Consider the following 19176-nt stretch of genomic DNA (forward strand, 5'->3'; position numbering starts at 1 on the left):
AACTACCTTCATTTCAATCAAGAAAACATTCAAAAGGGCTGTGCACAGAAATTGTTTTATTATTTTCATAATACATAATCGAAGGGAAACATTTACAGGTGAGAGCAGAAGATGATTCGTACAGTAACGGCTTAGAGGTTAAAAGAGCACCGAGATGAACAATTTATTTCAGAAATAGAAGACATAATTTATTTTGCTATTTTTCCTAATTTAAAATACAAACCTATCAAAGCTATTTTGACTCAAAGATAAATCAGTTTCATTACAAAAAATGTTTAGGACACAATATTAAATATGGCTCCATGTGCACATCACATTAGGTGAACTATTCAGGATCACTTTAGACATAAGTCATACATTTACGATGGACCTGGATTACATTCTTCCTCCCTGGGTTTATTTCTGAAGCAGGATCAGCAGAGAGGACAGGCAGCTGACCACGATGGCAGCCCTCCCACACCAGTTCTGATCCGCTCGGCCGTACAGCCTGATCTCTGGTATCGTGTTGCTGATGAAGCTCGTGTAGCTGGTCATTCTGGTGTACACACCTGGCTTATTTCGATGAGCACAGCCCAGTCCAAAGCTCACCACCCCGGCCTGCACCCATGTTCCATTTATCATTCGGCACACAAGAGGCCCTCCTGAGTCACCCTGAAAAAAAAAAACATACACATTCAACTTTCGCCACTGGGAGGTATCAAAGTTCTCAAAAGGAATGTCCTTCCACACTAAACGGTGAATGGCTGCAGAAAGGCAACAATCCAGGTTATTGTCAAAGCACGTTCTTGTTTTTGCTCATCTAAACATGCCTTGTGAACGTCAACACGGCAGCAGGAACAGTTGATCAAACAGTACCTGGCAGGAGTCCTTGCCGCCCTCCTGGTATCCAGCGCAGATCATGTCATACAGGATGTCCACCTGCTCCGATGGGTCCGTCTGGTACATGCTCTGACATGAACCTTGAGAGATGATTGGCACCTGCACGTCCTGCAGAGTCCCGACTCCTGGCAGAGGGACTGAGGGGGACACGAGGCCAGGTGGAGAATGAACAACAAAAGGGAGTACGAGCCTCTTAAATGTCTGCAGCAGGAACAGGTGGCAGGTAAGCTTTGTTCTACTACTAGCAAGGCTCAATGGCCATGTTGAAGGTTTAAATCTTTTATGATAAAGGGTTGGAATGGGTCTTTGTCTAGAAATAACCAGGGTATCAATGCAAAGGACACACTTACATACATTTTACTGTGATCAAATGCATCAAATCTAATCTTCAGTCATTCTGCAGGAAAACTGTCGAACAAAGCAAAGAGATTTTCAGGGCTAGGAGCTGGAATGTCCTCGACTGGCTGAGACACCTGATCTCAGTCCTACTGAGCAGCATTCCACCTGGTGAAGACCACACTGACGGCAGAGAGACCCCACAACAAGACACAAAGACTGCTGGTGGGTGTGGGTCAGAAACTTTTAAAAGGATTTTACACATAATGTTAAATTGAATGAGCATATGATGATAAGTACTATGAGCCCAGAAGTGGGTGCAGAGCTGATGCAAGCAGGTCAACGAATTATACTATGAAAAAGGAGATCAAGAAAAATAATGAATGCTCAAACCAAATTTAGGCCCTTGACACCAGTTATCCAGATAAACAAAACAGATATTTGTGAACTGTTGAAACGTTGGACTGCTTGATAAAATAATGTACAGAATCCAGGATGTCCTACCGTCGTCCCTGGTGTGCCCCCAGCCGGTGACGGAGCACACCATGCCACTCGGGAACAGCGTGTTTGATCCCGGTAAACAGACGGGAAGAATGTGATCCGACCAGGTCAGCGGGCTGCTCAGCTGCACCAGCGCCACGTCCTTCCCGTTGTTAGGGTCGCTGTAACCGGATGGGATCACCACCCGTCTCACGCGACGCGATAACTCGTGCTGGTTATAGCCATTCAGCTGGTACCGGCCAGCGTAGATGATGTAAGAGCTCACGTCCGAGGGACTGAAAGGAGAAGAAGAGGAACATTGAACAGAACCTGCTAGATTGGACATAAAGGGGACTTTGAATGTTGTTTGTCATATGCACTTCTTACTGACGCCATTGCTGTGTCTGTTTATCAGCAGGATTATGCAATAAAACAATTGAACCATTTTTTCCTGATTTTTTTTCTCCTGAGATTTGGGGATTTTTGTGAATTTTTCAAGAAATAATCCATGGATCAGGAACAGGCATATTTAGGAGACCAATATCTATGAGTGTGTACAATTTGGTGGGACTTTATTGAATTTAATGTAATGGTTGAGAAGGGCGGAGGCATGCGCTCTACTGAGTGACATATTAGTTTAGCTCCTCAGATACTCATCTGGTACAAATGAGATGAATCACCTGTAAATGATTAACAGAAAGTTTTGATTCCTCACAGTCAGTTTGTGTGTGCAGACACTTGATAAATATTATACGTGGAGAAAACGAATTATGAAAACGGGATCGATTTGGAGTTTAACGTGATGAAGTCAGTTTCCCGATTATGCACATTTCAAACATTCTCCTCGAATAAGTAGACTTTCCTTGAGGGGCTTTCTGCAGTGGCCCCTGCCAGGATTCAGACGGCTCGATAAAGAAGAAGACAGCCTGTGTGTAACTTCTCTTACTTGGGGAAACAATGCGCGGCTGATAGGACCCAGTTCTCCGTGATGATGGAGCCTCCGCAGATATGACCGTCACCGACTGTCTGGAAGCCGAGGGGAGAGAGGGAGTGAGTCACCGCAGCATCACAGGCAAAAGCCTCTCTCAGCAAGTTCGTATTCATCAACAAAACCCTGACTAACCCACTCAGAGAGCTAGCCACAGGCAGAAGTGATACTAGAGCTGGGCAATAAGGAAATATCAATAATCATAATGACAAAATGGAACACATCAACGCACTACCAAACACAAAACCCCTGGATTTGATCTACCTCAGATTTATATAGAATGTTTTTGCTGTTTAACTTGAGCAAAAACAAGTCAAAATATTAAATTTACATCAAGAAGAAGCAGCAAATGATCAGATATGAGAAGCTGGAGCTACTGAACATTTCAGCTTGGAAAAATGACTGATGGTTGATTATTTGTCTGTCAATCATCTCAGTGATTTTACAATTAATGGATTCAGCTCAGCTTCTTAAATCAGATGTTTGCGACGGCGCACATGACTGAACCCTAGAAGACCAAACCGTATTTGGTCCGTGGAGCTGTTTTTTACACTTATTACAGTTATTTATCTTTTAATCTGTATTTAAATTTGGATTCAATACTCTGCCTCGGTTGCTTGTGTCTTTCAATAACCTTATACTTAAAAATATTTGTATTGTCAATATCTCCAAGAGCACATACTTCATTACAGTGACAGCTTGGTATTAGTTCTGGTGGCTGGACTTTCATCTCACTGCAGTGAACTTACTTTGACCTTTTATTGTTCTTATGCTCTTGTGTTTTGAATGTTCCGTGTGATACTGGCTGCATGAATTTCCCTCGGGATCCATAAAGTATCCATCTATCAATCTAGTGTTCTGTCAATCGTCTTATTTATTACCAAGCACTTATTTTGGTCTCTTAACATAAAATAAATGATATTATTACTTGTAAATTGTTACGTTGATGTATTTTTGGGCCACAAGCTCCAACTGTATAGCACCAAATCATAAAATGCATTATCGCAAGACCTTAAAATGAAAGAGAAACCCTGGATGGAGTGAGCAGAGGTAAAATGGGGAGATAAGAGAGAGATAAGAGAGAAAGAGAGAGAGATAAGAGAGAGAACACAGGAACAGTTGTGCACCATCACGTTTCAGCTCTGACAGACCAGTTGTTAGAATGAAAACAAACAGGAGTGGTGATTGTGGAATGACAAGCTGTTTAACTTCAGACTGTTGTTGATATTAATGACAGTGGATCTGAAACAAGAAGGTCAGAAATGGCATCAACACATTCAGGGAAGTGCACATCTCCACAGACCAGAACAGGAAACGAAAGACCCACCTGCACATCCACCTGCCAGGGCCAAGCCCCATCCTCGGCGTCCATGCCCCCCACGATCCGGTTCTCCGTTAGCGGTGGTCGGCCACATTCCTGGGCGTAGGAGGCCAGAACCCCTGCGTGGAAAACGTAGAGAACATTTCTGAGTCGCTCACGGGGAGGAATTGGGCGGGGGGAGAGACGACATCATGTTTCAGGTATACGGAGTTAGCTGGGGGAAAGCAGGGGGACAAAGGCACGGCAGACAAAGAAGGAGCAGGTGGGTGGAGGGGGATGGAGGCGACACTCACCTGTTGTGAACCAGAAAATGGCGAAAAAACGGGAATTCGGCGACATTTTGGGACGTCTCGCGGGCACCGAACGCGTCTCGCCTTGTTTTTTTTAAGCGAAGAAGAAGAAAACAAATCTGAGGGAAGTTCTTTCTGAAACGTTTCTTCTTCTTCAATCTTCTTCTTCTTCTTCCTGTGTCCAGCTACAGGAACTCAAACCAGCCTCCAGGTGAGTTTCATGTATTCTTAACAGATCTCTGTGGTGGGAGTCTTCAGATCCATGGCCGCGGACTCGCTCCCGTAACGGATCCGAGTTTCATCCTGAAACGGTTTCAGGCGAATTCCTCCCAAATCAGTCAGCTGACTACCTGTGTGCTCACCGTCGCCCAATCAGAGCTCATGTCCCGCCTTCGCAACACACCTGAACCAATGGCGTTGAAGAAATGCTGCTGCAGACCAATCAGATCGTACCCAGGTGAACTGAGGGCTTCAGTCCTCAAACCTCCGGGGGAGTTTATTTATCAGATTTAACAGATCTTAAATAAACAAAACAAATTGTTTATTTGTAAATGAAGCAACAATTTAGATTAAATCTAATCAACAGTAAAGTAATGTAGTTACATTTAACTGAATTCAACAAGATATAAATATAAATACTGCTTGTTTGTCCATGATATGACATACATCATTAATAGTAATATAATATAATATATTGAAATCACATCTGCATAATGGACACTGATTTTGATACTTAGGTTGCCTACATTTACTGATTATACTCTACACATTATAATTTCCTTTGGAATAGTATGGTTATGGTAGTTTACTGTATTATACACATGACTCTACACAGGTTATTTTATTTGAGTTATACTTCACCAGGAGTTATAGTTATTAACAGTTTAGTTACATTTCACACGTGTCATATTATTAAAGTCCTATATGGAAATAGAAATGTTATAATGTTTTAAGCCCAATAAGATAAATCTTTACCTAAAAGTATCTGCTTCTATGGTGAAATTGTTGGATGCATTGCTTTCTGTAATTGCATATACTCAAATTTGCAGATACATTTGGACATTTCAAAGCTTTATAAAATCAAAAAAAGGTAAAGACCAGCATATTTTAGGTCTTTTGGATTAAAAAAAAGGAGCCTCTTCACATGTGAATATTTAGTTTAGTTTAATAATATAATTTATCTCTATACTTTACACATCAGATTTACACTTAACATTTAGATGCAATTTATAGCAATTTACTACCACAAGTGTGACCTGGGTTAAATCATCAAAAGATGCAGTAAGCTTGTATTACGTTATTCTTGGAAATTATTACTCTGCTGATTTTGTGTCACTTGTCATATCTCAATAACTATAATAGGCCTTGCATGAATTACATTCCCCTCTTTGGGACATGATTGTTGAGGCGTCATTGTAACTTTAACTCAGGGCTTATAGGGAGAAAGGAACACTCACGTCTTCCTTGCTCCTTTTGAAAAATACAAACCAGTCTAACAGGTCCAAACTGGCGGAGAGATGACTGGATCATAGAACACAGACGGTTAATAACATCCTGTTAATAGGACAAAACTTCTAGGTCAAAACACTCCTTTAAATTGGGTAGGTGTGTATGTATACAGTCATTATGTGTTTTTAATGTTTCCAGTGATACATTATTTAAGTGTTGTATATTTTTGACTTGATTGTGATGTGACGTTAACATAACTTGTTGGTTTTTTCAGAGTGTGCCACACATCTGGGCCGTGGTTGTCCTGTTTTTAATGACACCAAAAATGTATCCCTCATGTCTGTCTTTAAAGCTGTTTGTCTGTCTCCCGTTTTCCTCTCTCTTCCTCTTTTCCCTCCCTCCCTCCCTCCCTCCATCTCTTCCTCCCACCCTGCCTCCCCGCCCCAGGCAGTGTGTCTAGTTTCACAGAGCAATTGAAGGTGACAGGGACAGAGAGAGAGGGAGAGGGAGGGCGGGACAGAGGGAGGACACATCACAGTATCGCCTGGGGCTACACAACAGCAGAGGAAGAGTAAGAGATGGAGGGACAAAGAGAGAGGAAAGGAGAGACTCACGAAAGTACTCACAGGGAATTCCATAAACAGGTAATGTAGAGATAAAGTTGCACAAAAGCAGTTGAAGAAGTGTGTGCAAGTAAGCAAGTGTGCGTGTGTGTCTGCGTGTGTGTGTGCCACATGCATTTGCCTCCAGGTCAGCTGATATTCACTTTTTATCACTGGCGGCATATTTTCGTGTGTGAGGCCTTTCCACTCGGCTCCTCTCACTCATAATATATGAACGCATTATAGGATCCAGTCAGTAAGAGCAATTATAATGCACTCCCGTTTGTTTTTATTTTAACGACTTGATGAATATTTGTAATGGCATTGTAACCATGGCGACTGCCTCCACCGCCGCCGCCTCCCCCGCCCTCCCCTCCCAGCCCCGTCCACCGCCCCTTCCCCATCCCCCCTCCAGCGCTGAAAAAGCGAGGGATGGCGAGGGAGGGAAAGAGAGGGAGAGAGAGAGAGGTGACAGGAATGAACTAACAAGATGCACTAAAAAAAAAATGCATGTCCCGGAGCTACATGAATCCTTGCAGTGAAGCACGCGCCGTCACACACACACAGCTCAACACACACACACACACACACACACACACACACAGTATTGCATTCAGCACATCGGGATCACATAGGTTAGGCCACATTCCAACAACTGGAACACAATAAGATGTAATCATGATTTCTGAGTAAAGGAAAAAACAAAAGAGTAGCCGGCTAGAAAACAGGCAGTAGGAACAGAGGTGTATGTTGTTTAGCTCAGATTTAAATTAACCAAGCGGTTGTGCTACTCAACTTCCCCTTGTGTACTTCCTTTTCTTTCCTCCCGTTTCTGTGCTCTTACTGAAAAATGTATTCAAGTGGTACAAATAGGAGATACTTACTTCCAGTTTCCAGCTTCTTTATGCTTCATTTTTTAACGAGAGAAACACTGCAAGTTTGACTCTACCTCATTTATTTGACATTTACTTGTACTTATGACGTTGTAGATTTTATTGTGAATAAAATATATCATGAATTTATAAAATGTGTCATTTTAAAATAAAGACAAGATAAGAAAATCCTTTGTTGATCCCTATGGAGGAAATTCTGGTAGTACAGCATCCCAAATACAGAATAATTACATATAAAAACAATAGAATAATAATAGAATAGAATAAAATAGAATATAGATACGTTAAACACAAAAACACACATAGTGATGATGAAAATACTTAATACATTTAGTAGTTTTATTAATTTCCACTTAACAAGCTACAGACATTAAAATGACACATACATTTTTATGCATCAGAAATAAAAAAAATGTATACAACATACTGTATTTAATGATACCTGAATAATAAGGACACGTTTTTCTACTTGAAGTAGATTTGCTGATACATATATACTTTTACATTCTTAAAATGTTGATTAGTGGCTCCGTACTTGTATTTGAGTATTTCACTAGTGTGATTCCTGTGCTTTACTGTACTTTTACTTCTTCCCTTGCTTTTACTCCTTTTTTTTACCTTTGAACTTGTCAAGTCCTTTCCTTTCTCCAAGGCACGTCTCGGAGGAAAGTAACAGAGGAAGGGGGGGGGGGGGGGGTTAGAGAGACAGAGCAACGGGGGCAGCGGAGAAAGAATAGCAGAGTATGAAAGAGAGAGGGAGCGACAGAGAGAAAGGGAGCGCAAAGTCTTGTCAACCGGAAATAAAACAAGCTGGCACCCTCCCCATCCCCAAGCCCCTACACCCACCCCAAAGTCACATACTTCCTCTTCACTCTCTCTGTCTCTCTCTCCTCTGCCTCCCTGCTTCCATCTTCTATCTCTCTCTTCTTCTCTCCCTTCCGCTGCAGAGATATATTTAAACCCCGGTTCTACTCTGCTCTCGCTCTTTGACTCCACCATACATACCGTCATACCTGCGTCATTACCTCACATCAAACCTTGTGTCTTTATTGCCCTGGGTTTCGGTGTGGTGCTCCTTCACTCGGGGGCCAAACAGTGCCATTGTTTATTGTCCCCCTAGCTCAAAGCTCAGTGTTTTATAGCAGGAGAACAATACCTCTGTTGTCAGAGGACAATGCTCAGGTGTTCTGAGGAAAGCTGCGTCTCCAACTCTGTGCAACAGCCCAACAGGCCACATGTACTGGTGCTGGGGTTTTGTTACATGCATCATTATGAACAGAAGCTGAGCTGTAGCTATTAATCAAATTATCAATTAGATGATCAGAAAACAGATCAACCACCAATAATTTGTCAAGCTAAAACATTTTCCACTTCCAGCTTCTTGTATCTGATAAGTTGCTGTATTTTCTTGACGTAAACTGAATATTTTTGGGTTGTAGACTGATCACCAATAATGGCAAAATGACAAAAACTGTTATTGCTATTTTACAATATCTTAGTTGCTGCTTAAAGACATAGATACAGAGCATTATTTTGTAAAACAATTGATACAAAAGGGTTAGGGTTAGGTTAGGGTTAGAGCTTTTATTTAAAAATTAACATCAAGATATAAATGTTTTCTTTTCATTTTGAGTGTGTAGGTTGAGCGAAGGTCGTGGTTTTAAACTCTTATTTATCTTAATTATGAGAAAAATATGACAAGCACTTAATAAACAACAAAACATTATATAAATCTGAGGTAGATCAATTATGTGTTAGACCATCGCTGTGCTTTCATAATGCAAAATCAATAAATTATATTGTTATATTGTTATTTAAGAAAATTATATTGCCGTAACTATTGATATTGTTTTGTCTCCCAGCCTTAAGATACTATCCATACCATGATTTTTAATTATATATCATCATATAATATGTATTGTAATCAAATGCTTTTATTTTAGTCATTGAACTTAAATTTTTCACTGCAATGCCTTTGCTAAATTAACATTTTATATATTGTTATTACAAAATAACCTTTAAATAGCAAATGTCTGGTATCAAATAAATCCAATCGGTTTCAAAAGCTAATGATACAGACTGTGATTCTTTTGCGACATCATTTCTCATGTCATCTTTAATAAATAAACTTTAATGTAATTTTAAGCCTCATATTACTGCGTATTACTATCTTGAAATATCTCTTTCTGTCCTCTCGTTTTGTAACGTCTCAGATCTCACTCAAGTAAATAACCAAATAATGTTTTAATACTACCAATTATTTTAACAGAGAAGTAACTCTTAATAAGATAAGTTTGTTTTATCATGATTTATTTAAACAATAAGAAAAATCCATATGACCATGTGATAGGCCTGATGTTAATGTTTACGTGCGGCTGCAGAATTGGCAGTATTTCACTATCGCGGCACAATGAATGCAGTTCGACAGCAGATGCATGTGATCTTATAAAAGCTTTATCAAAGTTTTAATTGATCTCTCCTGAGCTTGTAAATGAGGATCAACGGACACAAGTCCTTAGTGTGAACATAACATTTAATCCGATAATCTCAGTTGTCTGGTTGCACATGTTTCAGTGTAAAAAAAAGAAAGAAAAGACAAACACTTGACTGACAATTGTCCTCAATACCGATGAGCAATTTATGGCTAAAATTGAATTCCATCATCTATTTATCATCCACTATCTCTCCATTATCTGGGCTTTTTGCTCGACTCTCTCGGCCTCCCCTCCTCCTCTTGCTGGCATTAAGTTCAAACTTGACACTGATGTTGACTCACTTTGTCACCCCTCGGTGGCTCTCCCTCTCTCTACCTCTCCCTCTCCCTCTCTCTCTCTCTCTCTCTCTCTCTCTCTCTCTCTCTCTCTCTCTCTCTCTCTCTCCAGCCTCCATCGCTTGGAGGACAAGAGTGCCCGCAGACGCATTTCTCTCCAGAGCACCCCCCCTCCTCCTCTCTCTCCCTCTTTCACTCTCTCTCACCCTGTCTAACTCTCTCCATCTCTCTGCTTTACACACACACAGTATTGTCAACAAAGCTGGAGAACAAGGGAGCAGGGGAATAAAGGTCCACGGAAGAGGAGAGTAACACACAGGACCCCCTGCATCATTTCACCTGGACACTTGGTAAGTTTGCAGAAATTGTGTGTTTAGAGGGGTTTTGTGTGTTTTCGCTCTGAGCTGTAACTTCTTTAATCCTGACTTCCCTGGAGGCTTTGGAATCCAACACGCCACCAACAGTATCTATATGTATATTTCTGTAATTTAGTGAAAAGCAGATGAGTAAATTGTTGTTCAGGGGCTGCATCATCCAAACGAAGGAAGTTTGACCTTTGACATTTTGTGCATGCAGTAGCTGAGATTCGACTCAGTATCGACACATCGTCGTTTTCATTTCTGATTCTGCCTTAAGCTAATTTCAATAAAAAATGTGAATGTTAGATAAGCCGTTTTAACGTCAGAATTATAGACACGTTATTAATGTTCATGGATGTACTGATGCTCTTAGACAGGAAGTTAAACATGGGCTTGGTTGAAAGCTTTTATTAGATTTTTGTGCAAAAAAAACAACGACTGTGTGCGTTTGGATGCGTGCAAGTGTGTGTTCGTGATGCCAGTTTGTCACTACATATAAATGCACTGTCTTTTCATGCATACGTGTGTATGTGCGAGTGCAGGCTCCGGCTTCCCAGCAAAAATAGGGCTAAAAGCAAGTAGCATGATCAGAGTGGGTTCTAATGTACCTTCGCTCCCCACGGTATACCAGCCTAACAATGTATAACACACACACGGTACGACAGCGCACACATAACTAACTCCATTTCTGTCTGTCATCATGAGGCTAATTCACCACAATGCCGACCATGTGTGAACTCATGCGATATGAACCCCTCCTTCTCCATCTTCTTTTCCCTCCGTCACTCACCACCCCCCCCTCTCCACCCTCTTTTCACAGAGAAGGAGCGTGAGGACTGAAGGAGGGAGCGAGGAGCCAAAGGTGACAGTAAACAGGGGCGGACACGCACAGGACAGCACAGGACGTCTCGGCTTCTTTTCATGGTGTTTTGGACACTCGCAGCATGTATGAGAAGTTAACCATGCTGAACCTGCAGAGCGGCTCCAACTGGAGCGGGCCCAACAACTGGTACCATGACCCCACTGGAGTTCAGACACAACACAGCACAGGTGAGGGGAAATTTTCACATATGAGTGCTAACACATCCTCACTTAGAGCACAGAGAAATCAGAAATAGCCTCTGCACTGTCTCACCAACTTGTTGTCAGCTCACAGTGTCTGTGACGCGCCATCGGAGGGATTTTTTCCCGGCAATCACACGTCTCTTTTGTCACCTTCCTCTCTGCCAGTGTCTGAGGGCTGTCTGCTGGACACCGAGGGGAGCATGGGGGGAGAGGCCGGGGGTGGAGGAGCGGGCCGAGGGGGAGGAGTACCCGTGGAGCGGGATGAGGGCGAGGAGTCTCAGCTGAGGCTGCAGCTCAAGAGGAAGCTGCAGAGGAACAGGACCAGCTTCACACAGGAGCAGATCGAGGCTCTGGAGAAAGGTCAGGCCAATGCACGCACGCACAGCACTCTCTTCCGCTCTCCAGCCAATGACCCTCCAGAGAGCGGCATGACGCAGCTCGTCCTGCCAACACTGTTGCCATTGGACTGTAGCCTTTACACCTTGTTTAGAGGTTTCTGGTGAATGACAGGAGGCATAAATATGAGAAATCCCAAAGAATCCAAATCTTAATCGAGTTTTGTAACTGCTTGGAAAATTAAGGCACTTTTGTTTAATCAAACCCTGCGAGGGATCTGGGCTCACTTCCAGATTTTTCAGAATCTAAACTCTCGTGGCCTCTGGCAGCGAGTGCAGCAGAGAGTTGTGATAATGCATCTACGTGGTTACATTATGCAGCGAGATCTGAACCCTCGCACGCTGACATCCACTGAGAGGGATCAGGAAGCCACCCTTGACTGGATATGGCTGCAGCGGGCCCCTGAGCTAAATAAGGACGCAATGTCCGCTGTGCAGCCGAGTGGAAACGTATCAGTGTGGTCACTCCGTGCAAAAGACATTAATGAGGTACCCTGACCTCAGTGCATGGCCAAGGCACAATAACAATCATGTGTTGACACAGACGCCAATTATAACCAAGCCAATTAGAACAATTTGTTAGACAGACTTAATTCATCGGGCTGTTGTCTTTGTGCAATATGGATTTATTAAGCCTGTGTTACCAGTGTCACTCGCAACAGAGGTTCTGCGTTCGTATTATATTCTCAGCAATATAAAAAAACATAATTACATTTGCAGCTGCCGTTTTTCATGCAACCACATCGGTTTTAAACAAACCATTAATTGATATATAGTTTCTCTGTTGACATGTCATTGACACGTTAAACAAATGCTAAGCATCACGAGTGCCGACAGTTCAATCTGTAAAAGACGTCGCTGTGACTGGACGAGTTCATCCGAGTGACTCAGACTGTCAGTTAGAAGGAGAGGCCAGCTCTTGTTTCGACTTGTCAACAACAAAAATGTCAGCAGTTTGTCAACTATAAATTAGCTGCCACAATGAGAAATGATACCCTGCTACAGAAAGTCTCTTATATATGAATGTTAGAGGGAACTATCACACGAGGAATTGACTCTCAGTAAGACTCTGTCTGTTATATACTGTGCAATTAGTCGACTACAGATCTGTACCACTCACAAAATGCAATTCAAGATACTTTTTAATTCAAAATGACAAATGATGACAAGATTAGAAACCTCTCAGGATTTTTCTTCAGTTTAGCTTTGGTCCCTCTCCTTGGAAATGAAGTGCTTAGGCAGCTTCTCAACTTGAATCCTTTCATTTGAACTTTCCGCATGTTCCATAATGGTAAATAATTTATACAAAGTGCAACAGATAAATATTTCAAATATGGTTGTAAGGATACATCTCAGCTTCCTGGGTTTGTATACTCCACTGAAAGATAATTAGTCATGCTGATATTAAGCAGTAATTCCCCAGTAGGTCGGGAAATATCTGCACAGATGATGAGATTAAAGTTATAAACTTATTTAAATATTCAATATTTCATATTAATAGAAAAAGGCTCAGATGAATCCAAAACATAATAACACCAGGCAGGATGTGTGATGTGGCGAGCCGCTCTCCAGTCGTCCTGTCATCCCCGATTAAGACTCACACTGTGTGTTTGACATTAGTTCATATCTTCCACAGAGTTTGAGAGGACACATTACCCAGATGTCTTTGCGAGGGAGAGATTGGCGAACAAGATCGATTTGCCAGAGGCCAGGATACAGGTGGGGAGCATCTCATTCAACCTGTGACAACACGCCATCAATCAGCTGCTTTCAAAAAGATCTATTCCTGCATGAGAAAAAAAAAACTGGCCTGACGGGAGTCTTTGATTGACAGGTGTGGTTCTCCAATCGAAGAGCCAAGTGGAGGAGGGAGGAGAAGCTGCGCAACCAAAGGAGGTCAGGGGGCGTGACTTCCTGTTCGCAGAGTCAAGCTCCACTGACCACTTCCTTCAACACATCTGTCTATCATCATCAGCAGCATGGCAGCAGTTCAGGTAAACAGCTGCTCCCTGCACCTTTAACCCTTAATCTTAATTACACTGACACTACATGTGATGTCTTCAGATTGAAATATCTGCTGACGGACGTGTGTTTACTTATTTTATAGTTTATCAGTAAGAACCTCAGATCTCTCCTGCTTGTTATTTGCAGCCAGGCACACTCTCAGAGGTTCTTCATTAGAGAACATCTATATTACAGCATCTCCACAGCGAGATGTTCCCACCACATCTGTTTAAAGGCACAAATATGTGCTTGTGTAAGTGTATGAGTGTGTGTAAGTGTGTGTGCGCGTTCACCATCTCACTCTGTGTGTGTGTTCCTCCCCAGGGTCCATGTTGAGTCAGGCTGAGTCGTCCCTGCCCAGCTACAGCTCCCTGTCAGTTTTCTCATCTGGAGTCCAGGTTAGACTTTCATCCTTCATCAGCACCTTCCAAACTTTTAACAACACACGATGTCACCACTCAGAAGGAGCGAGTCACAAGATGCTTTACATCACGGGTCCAGAATGTACAATAAAGAAAATGAATAATAGATATACTGCAGACATTAATGCTACTATTTGAAATATAAACTAATATTGATAATAGCAATCTTGACAAAATATATAATTTATTGTTCTTCTTTTCTTAATCGTATCTTTGCTGTTGTCAGATTTCTAATAATATTAATATAGTCACAAGAACTCAAAATAATTAAAACTGCAAAATCACAAAGATGCAATAACTTATCTTACTTATACAAGAAACTATCATTTGATGAATAGACATTTTGTAAAAAGGTTCTTCTAAACTCCAGAATGTCACACCTTGTTAAGGCCCATGCAGCAAATAGTGATTTGTGAATATGTGCTATATAGATAAAATATGATTTGATTAATGATGAAAAACTGCAGTTAAAATGACTTGGTATCAACGGAGGAAGAAAAGCCAGAATAAGATTCACAATAAAGATCAATGAAACACTGTTTCCACATGTGAGACAATGAATGTGGACGCTGCTGTTGTGCGTTACTCCGATCACTAACAGTACTCTAGCACCCCCGTGTGGTGTAAGTGAGACCATATTGTCACTGGCTTTTACAGCACATTGTGTAACAATATTTCAAGATTCCTACTTGATTTAATGATTTTTTTGTGAATGTAAATCTAATCCAAATCTTTCCTCCGCTCCTGTGTTCACTTTCAGTCTATTTCTCCCCAGTCGGCCTCGTCCTACTCCTGCATGTTGCCTCCATCCCCCTCCACCCCGCGCAGCTTTGACTCATCGGCGTACTCCTCCCCTCATCTGCAGACTCCGTCCTCAGCCAACTCCAACACTGGTGAGTGTTTCTGAGGCAGATGTGGGGTTTGTCTGATGGGCCAGACACACTTCATTGTATGTCTCCGTCTATCAGTGCTTACATGGTAAATATGAAACTGGATGACTAACTGTGTTTCTTCCCCTCTGTCTCTCAGGGCTCATATCGCCTGGTGTCTCAGTGCCGGTCCAGGTACCAGGAAGTGAGCAGCAGAGCATGAGTCAGAACCTGGGTCAGTACTGGGCCAGATTACAATGAGCAACAGACACTCACTTCCAACAGGCGTAAGAGAAGAAGAAGAAGAAGATGAAGGAGAAAAAGGGCATGTTAAAAAAAATAACGGGAATAAAAAATGATGGGGGACACACGAGGGAGCATGTGAGGGGTCTGGATGAGTCGCAGACCCCAAATGCATTAAATGTTTACAAATTCAGCCGAGAGCAGCTTTGGTTGCACTTGACAGGACTCTGGTATTTGCTTAGTATTATCAGGTGGCACTTTTTGGGTGGATTAGTGTGTTAATCATGGTGGAAGTGTATATTTTTAGGATTAGCTCTATTTGAGAAATAGATCTGGACCCTTCAGAAGTCAAAATAATTTGGCTTTTACGAACTATAACAACAAAAACAAGAAGGGCGGATACCGGCTTGAACCACGAGGAATGGATAACCACCAAGAGGAGTCAGTGTTCTTACCATAGAGGGGGCAGGAGACTGCTTCACGGTTTGAATTCTGGTATGTTTCAACCTGGGTCCTATGTTTTTAAATGTGGGTGTGTAAATTAATGGTACTTATATAAACTTTTGAAATGAGCACAGTAGATCATCTCAATCAGCAGCTAGGACACCGCATCTTTGCTTAGAGTCTGTTAACATTACACACGTCTCACCCTGTTGATCAAAGGGGGGGGGGGGGGGGGGGGGGGGATCTTCTGTCACAATGCTTCAACTTCATCAGAATAAGATTCAGCCATCATAGTTTCTCTCCAACTCTCACCTCCACCTCCGTCTTCCTGCAACAACCCACATCTCAGCAGACCTGACAGAATAAAAAGGACCTTTAGTTAGAATGTGCTGGACTGTGGCAGTTGACCAATAGGATCACATGGTTGCTACTGCCTCCGTGTCAGGGCTGCTAGTGGAGACCATCCAGGTTGAAAAATACCAGAAGTCGCCGGCAAGAGATACTTCCCCAAAGTTAATTTTATGAAAGTAAATTTAAAAACAAACTGTGAGTAGAACTGTAGCCTTGAACGTTGAGATGATCAACATGTGACCAATAAGTATGGACCTATAATAGATAAGGAAGGGATGAGTGGTACTAAGTAAATGCCAGCAGATGTATGTATCGTGAGGCGTAACCACAGTTTCTTGTTACTTGAGCAGCTCGATGATATTGTGATAACTTGCTTGTTCCCCCCCCGAGCATAAGCTGGTGTGAAGTTGCTGGGAAGATTTTAGACTTGCATAAGGCAATCACTTTTACTAAAACGTGTTAAAAAAAAAATTACCATAAAAAAACAAACTTCCTGCCTATCCTGCCAGCAAAGTTACACTGAGACTCAAACTGCATATTTTTGTACAGACGTCTGTGTATGAAGAAGATTTACCGGACCATCGTCAGATGTTATCAGAGGGAAGAATGTAGCATGTTGTGGACTCGAATCATCCTCAAAGCACAAGTTTCATCTGTCGTGATAAAATAATAGGGACGCACCATATCACTGTTGGATTCAGATGTCATCTGAAACATAGAAATACTACAGATCATGTACAGGTTGAACAGATTATTACCAAAAACTACTCTAGTGTTTTTTCTTCTGTCATAAATATGAGGATGTTATTTTTTTTTTTTTTTTTATTAGAGACGGTTTTTGGGGCGTTGTACTTATCATGAAGCGTCCCCAGTATTAGCACTAATGAAACATATCCATGAGCCAGTGACAATCAAGCATCGTGACCTGAGAGACTGACAATCAAAGCTGGAGGTAGAGGAGATCCAAATGTAAAAAGTAATAACGACAAACTGTGAAATCATTGCCTCACTGTCCATTGAATAGCAATGACTCTATCAACTGTGCATGACCAAAAACAAGCCGCTGTAGACAATCAGCTACTCGCAGAAAGGAATCAAGTATTGTACAAAAAACTGTGACCGTCGTTTGCAGGGTTTTCTGCTCACTTTCCTCTGACTACTGGTTTCGTTGATGCATCTCGGTTTTGATCTCGTAACGTCTTTCGACTCTTATTTATTTGTGTTCTCACTCGTTCACATAAGTCCTTCCGTGTTGTTTCTGTTGTTGTCGCGTGTCGTGTTAGCACTGTATAGCTACCAAGAGTCAACCCTTTTGTGAAGGCCTTGGATCCCTTTAACGAAAAATAAAGCTGTGCGTAATGAAAATAAACCCGTAAAGGTCTTTGTTTGTGTGGTCATGTCATGCTTTACTCACCGTCCATGTGGTTCAAGGGAAAGAAAGTTCAATTCAAATCAAATTTTAAGTTTGGTCTAATTAAAGCTGCTTCAATCAATAATTCGACATCAACAATTGATTGTTTTGGGTGGATACTTCATTTAAAGAGAAACACAGGCAGAAGGTTTTTTGCTGACCTCAAGAGGTTGAAGTTGTGCTTTAAGCCAGAGGTGTGGAAAGATCTTCGAAGGATCAAAGAGCTGCAGACTCACAGTTTCAACTCAAAGATTTTCTGACTGCTGTTACGCTTCTAGACAGAGTGACTCCAAGGAGAAATATCAAATATGTCTGATCATTTCCATCTAGATGAATAAACAATTTCCTTACAAACATAATTTCTTCCTTGGAAATAAACATTTCAAATATCTCCATACGCTTTAGACCTCTTTTTAGTTCCATAGATTAGTTTTAACCTCCTATATTCAGACTCAGAATATGTAGATTCTAATTCTATACTTGTTTTAACTATACACAGTTTTGTGGATGTAGCCTCAAAGTCCTGAAAGGTCCTTGTGTAATTTGAGTTCATGCACAATCACTGCAGAAAGACCAGTAACATCCTGATGACACAATAATTACTATAGATCATACAAACAGGTTTTATGTGATATCTACAGGTTCATGGAAATAATAGGAGACGTGCCTTTAGTGTCTTATTGTATTTTCTGTCAGGTACCATTAAGAATGCCTCTGTGTGTGTGTGTCTGTGTGTGTGAGGCAACCTGCAGTGTGAAGCTTACTGTAATAACACCTGGGAGACAGTGTGTTAAAGCAGTCCCAGTTTGAGTCATTGTGATTAGGGCGCTGAGAAAAGACACTTTGCAGAAATGGTCCTGGATGACTTCAGCCTGTTGTTGAAGGATGGATGACTGCACGCTGCTCTTTCGCTGACTTTCAATGGACTCTCACCTGGTGCCTCGGACTGTAAGTCAACACAAACACACACACACGCACACACATACACACACACACAGAGGATTAAGGATTTATCCGAGACACTGATTACGTGAGGTAGCTTTTTATGTGAATGGCTGTTCCACTGATTTACACAGTAGATTTACTGTGATTTACACAGCTCCTTGGGCTGTACACTATTCAGCCTGTGAAATGAGTTGTGTATAGGGCCTCAGCGAGCAGTGGACACTTAACGCTACTTTAAAAGCAAGGAATTATGGGTATGGTCGCGTCCAGCCTCTTTGGAGTTTCATCCACATGAGGGACCTAAAGTCATGAAGATTCTGAAGGCTCTGTTTACCTTACAGAGGTTGGGGTCACCTTAACTGCTTTCTCCTGGTCAGTGCCTTGATGTCACGTTTCAAACCCTTCCTCCTTCGCCCTCTTGCCCCGTCACTGGCCTCATATGTATGGGAAGCACACGAGATGTCAACCTTACTCAATAATAATACAGGTGGATTAGGAGATAAAAGATGACTTTAACCAAATTTTAACTCTGTGCCCTGGTGGTGTTGAAGGTGAGCAGGCGGGCCCGGCGCTGTAATCCAAGCTTTTGTTGTCGTCCAAACACAGACATTAAATGTGATAAGATGCTGGTTGGATAGTGACACAGTGCGACTGGTTCTC

At 41.8% G+C, this 19176-nt stretch overlaps 2 protein-coding genes across 3 annotated transcripts; one reads left to right on the plus strand and one right to left on the minus strand.

Moving 5' to 3' along the window:
• Positions 1-36: 36 nt before the first annotated feature.
• On the minus strand, positions 37-4643 carry zgc:92313 (uncharacterized protein LOC436869 homolog). The gene is made up of 6 exons (XM_053413107.1): positions 4298-4643; positions 4011-4123; positions 2642-2721; positions 1720-1991; positions 856-1016; positions 37-651 (listed from the first exon to the last, which is right to left on the minus strand). Exons 1-6 carry the CDS (start codon positions 4341-4343, stop codon positions 397-399), a joined length of 927 nt encoding a protein of 308 aa, XP_053269082.1. The 5' UTR covers positions 4344-4643; the 3' UTR covers positions 37-396.
• Positions 4644-6234: 1591 nt separating this feature from the next.
• On the plus strand, positions 6235-16035 carry pax10 (paired box 10). Of its 2 annotated transcripts, none has more exons than XM_053413108.1 (9): positions 6235-6387; positions 10257-10358; positions 11188-11417; positions 11598-11792; positions 13464-13546; positions 13662-13821; positions 14156-14229; positions 15014-15146; positions 15283-16035. In XM_053413108.1, the coding sequence occupies exons 3-9, from the start codon at positions 11312-11314 to the stop codon at positions 15381-15383; spliced, it is 852 nt and encodes a 283-aa protein (XP_053269083.1). In that variant the 5' UTR covers positions 6235-6387; positions 10257-10358; positions 11188-11311; the 3' UTR covers positions 15384-16035. The 2 variants fall into 2 exon arrangements, with proteins under 2 accessions (XP_053269083.1, XP_053269084.1); XM_053413109.1 differs by having other exon boundaries at positions 15029-15146.
• Positions 16036-19176: the final 3141 nt, after the last annotated feature.

This window comes from Pleuronectes platessa, chromosome 21 (assembly GCF_947347685.1).
Source record: "Pleuronectes platessa chromosome 21, fPlePla1.1, whole genome shotgun sequence".
In the NCBI taxonomy this organism is placed as follows: domain Eukaryota; kingdom Metazoa; phylum Chordata; class Actinopteri; order Pleuronectiformes; family Pleuronectidae; genus Pleuronectes; species Pleuronectes platessa.

Coding starts and splice junctions, on each gene's coding strand:
- pax10 (XM_053413108.1), top strand. CDS start 11,312: ATGTATGAGAAGTTAACCATGCTGAACCTGCAGAGCGGCTCCAACTGG. Junction 13,822..14,155: donor GCAGCATGGCAGCAGTTCAG/GTAAACAGCTGC, acceptor GTTCCTCCCCAG/GGTCCATGTTGAGTCAGGCT. Junction 15,147..15,282: donor CTCAGCCAACTCCAACACTG/GTGAGTGTTTCT, acceptor TCTGTCTCTCAG/GGCTCATATCGCCTGGTGTC.
- zgc:92313 (XM_053413107.1), bottom strand. CDS start 4,343: ATGTCGCCGAATTCCCGTTTTTTCGCCATTTTCTGGTTCACAACAG. Junction 4,124..4,297: donor CATTTTCTGGTTCACAACAG/GTGAGTGTCGCC, acceptor TTTTCCACGCAG/GGGTTCTGGCCTCCTACGCC. Junction 1,017..1,719: donor GGGGCACACCAGGGACGACG/GTAGGACATCCT, acceptor TGTCCCCCTCAG/TCCCTCTGCCAGGAGTCGGG.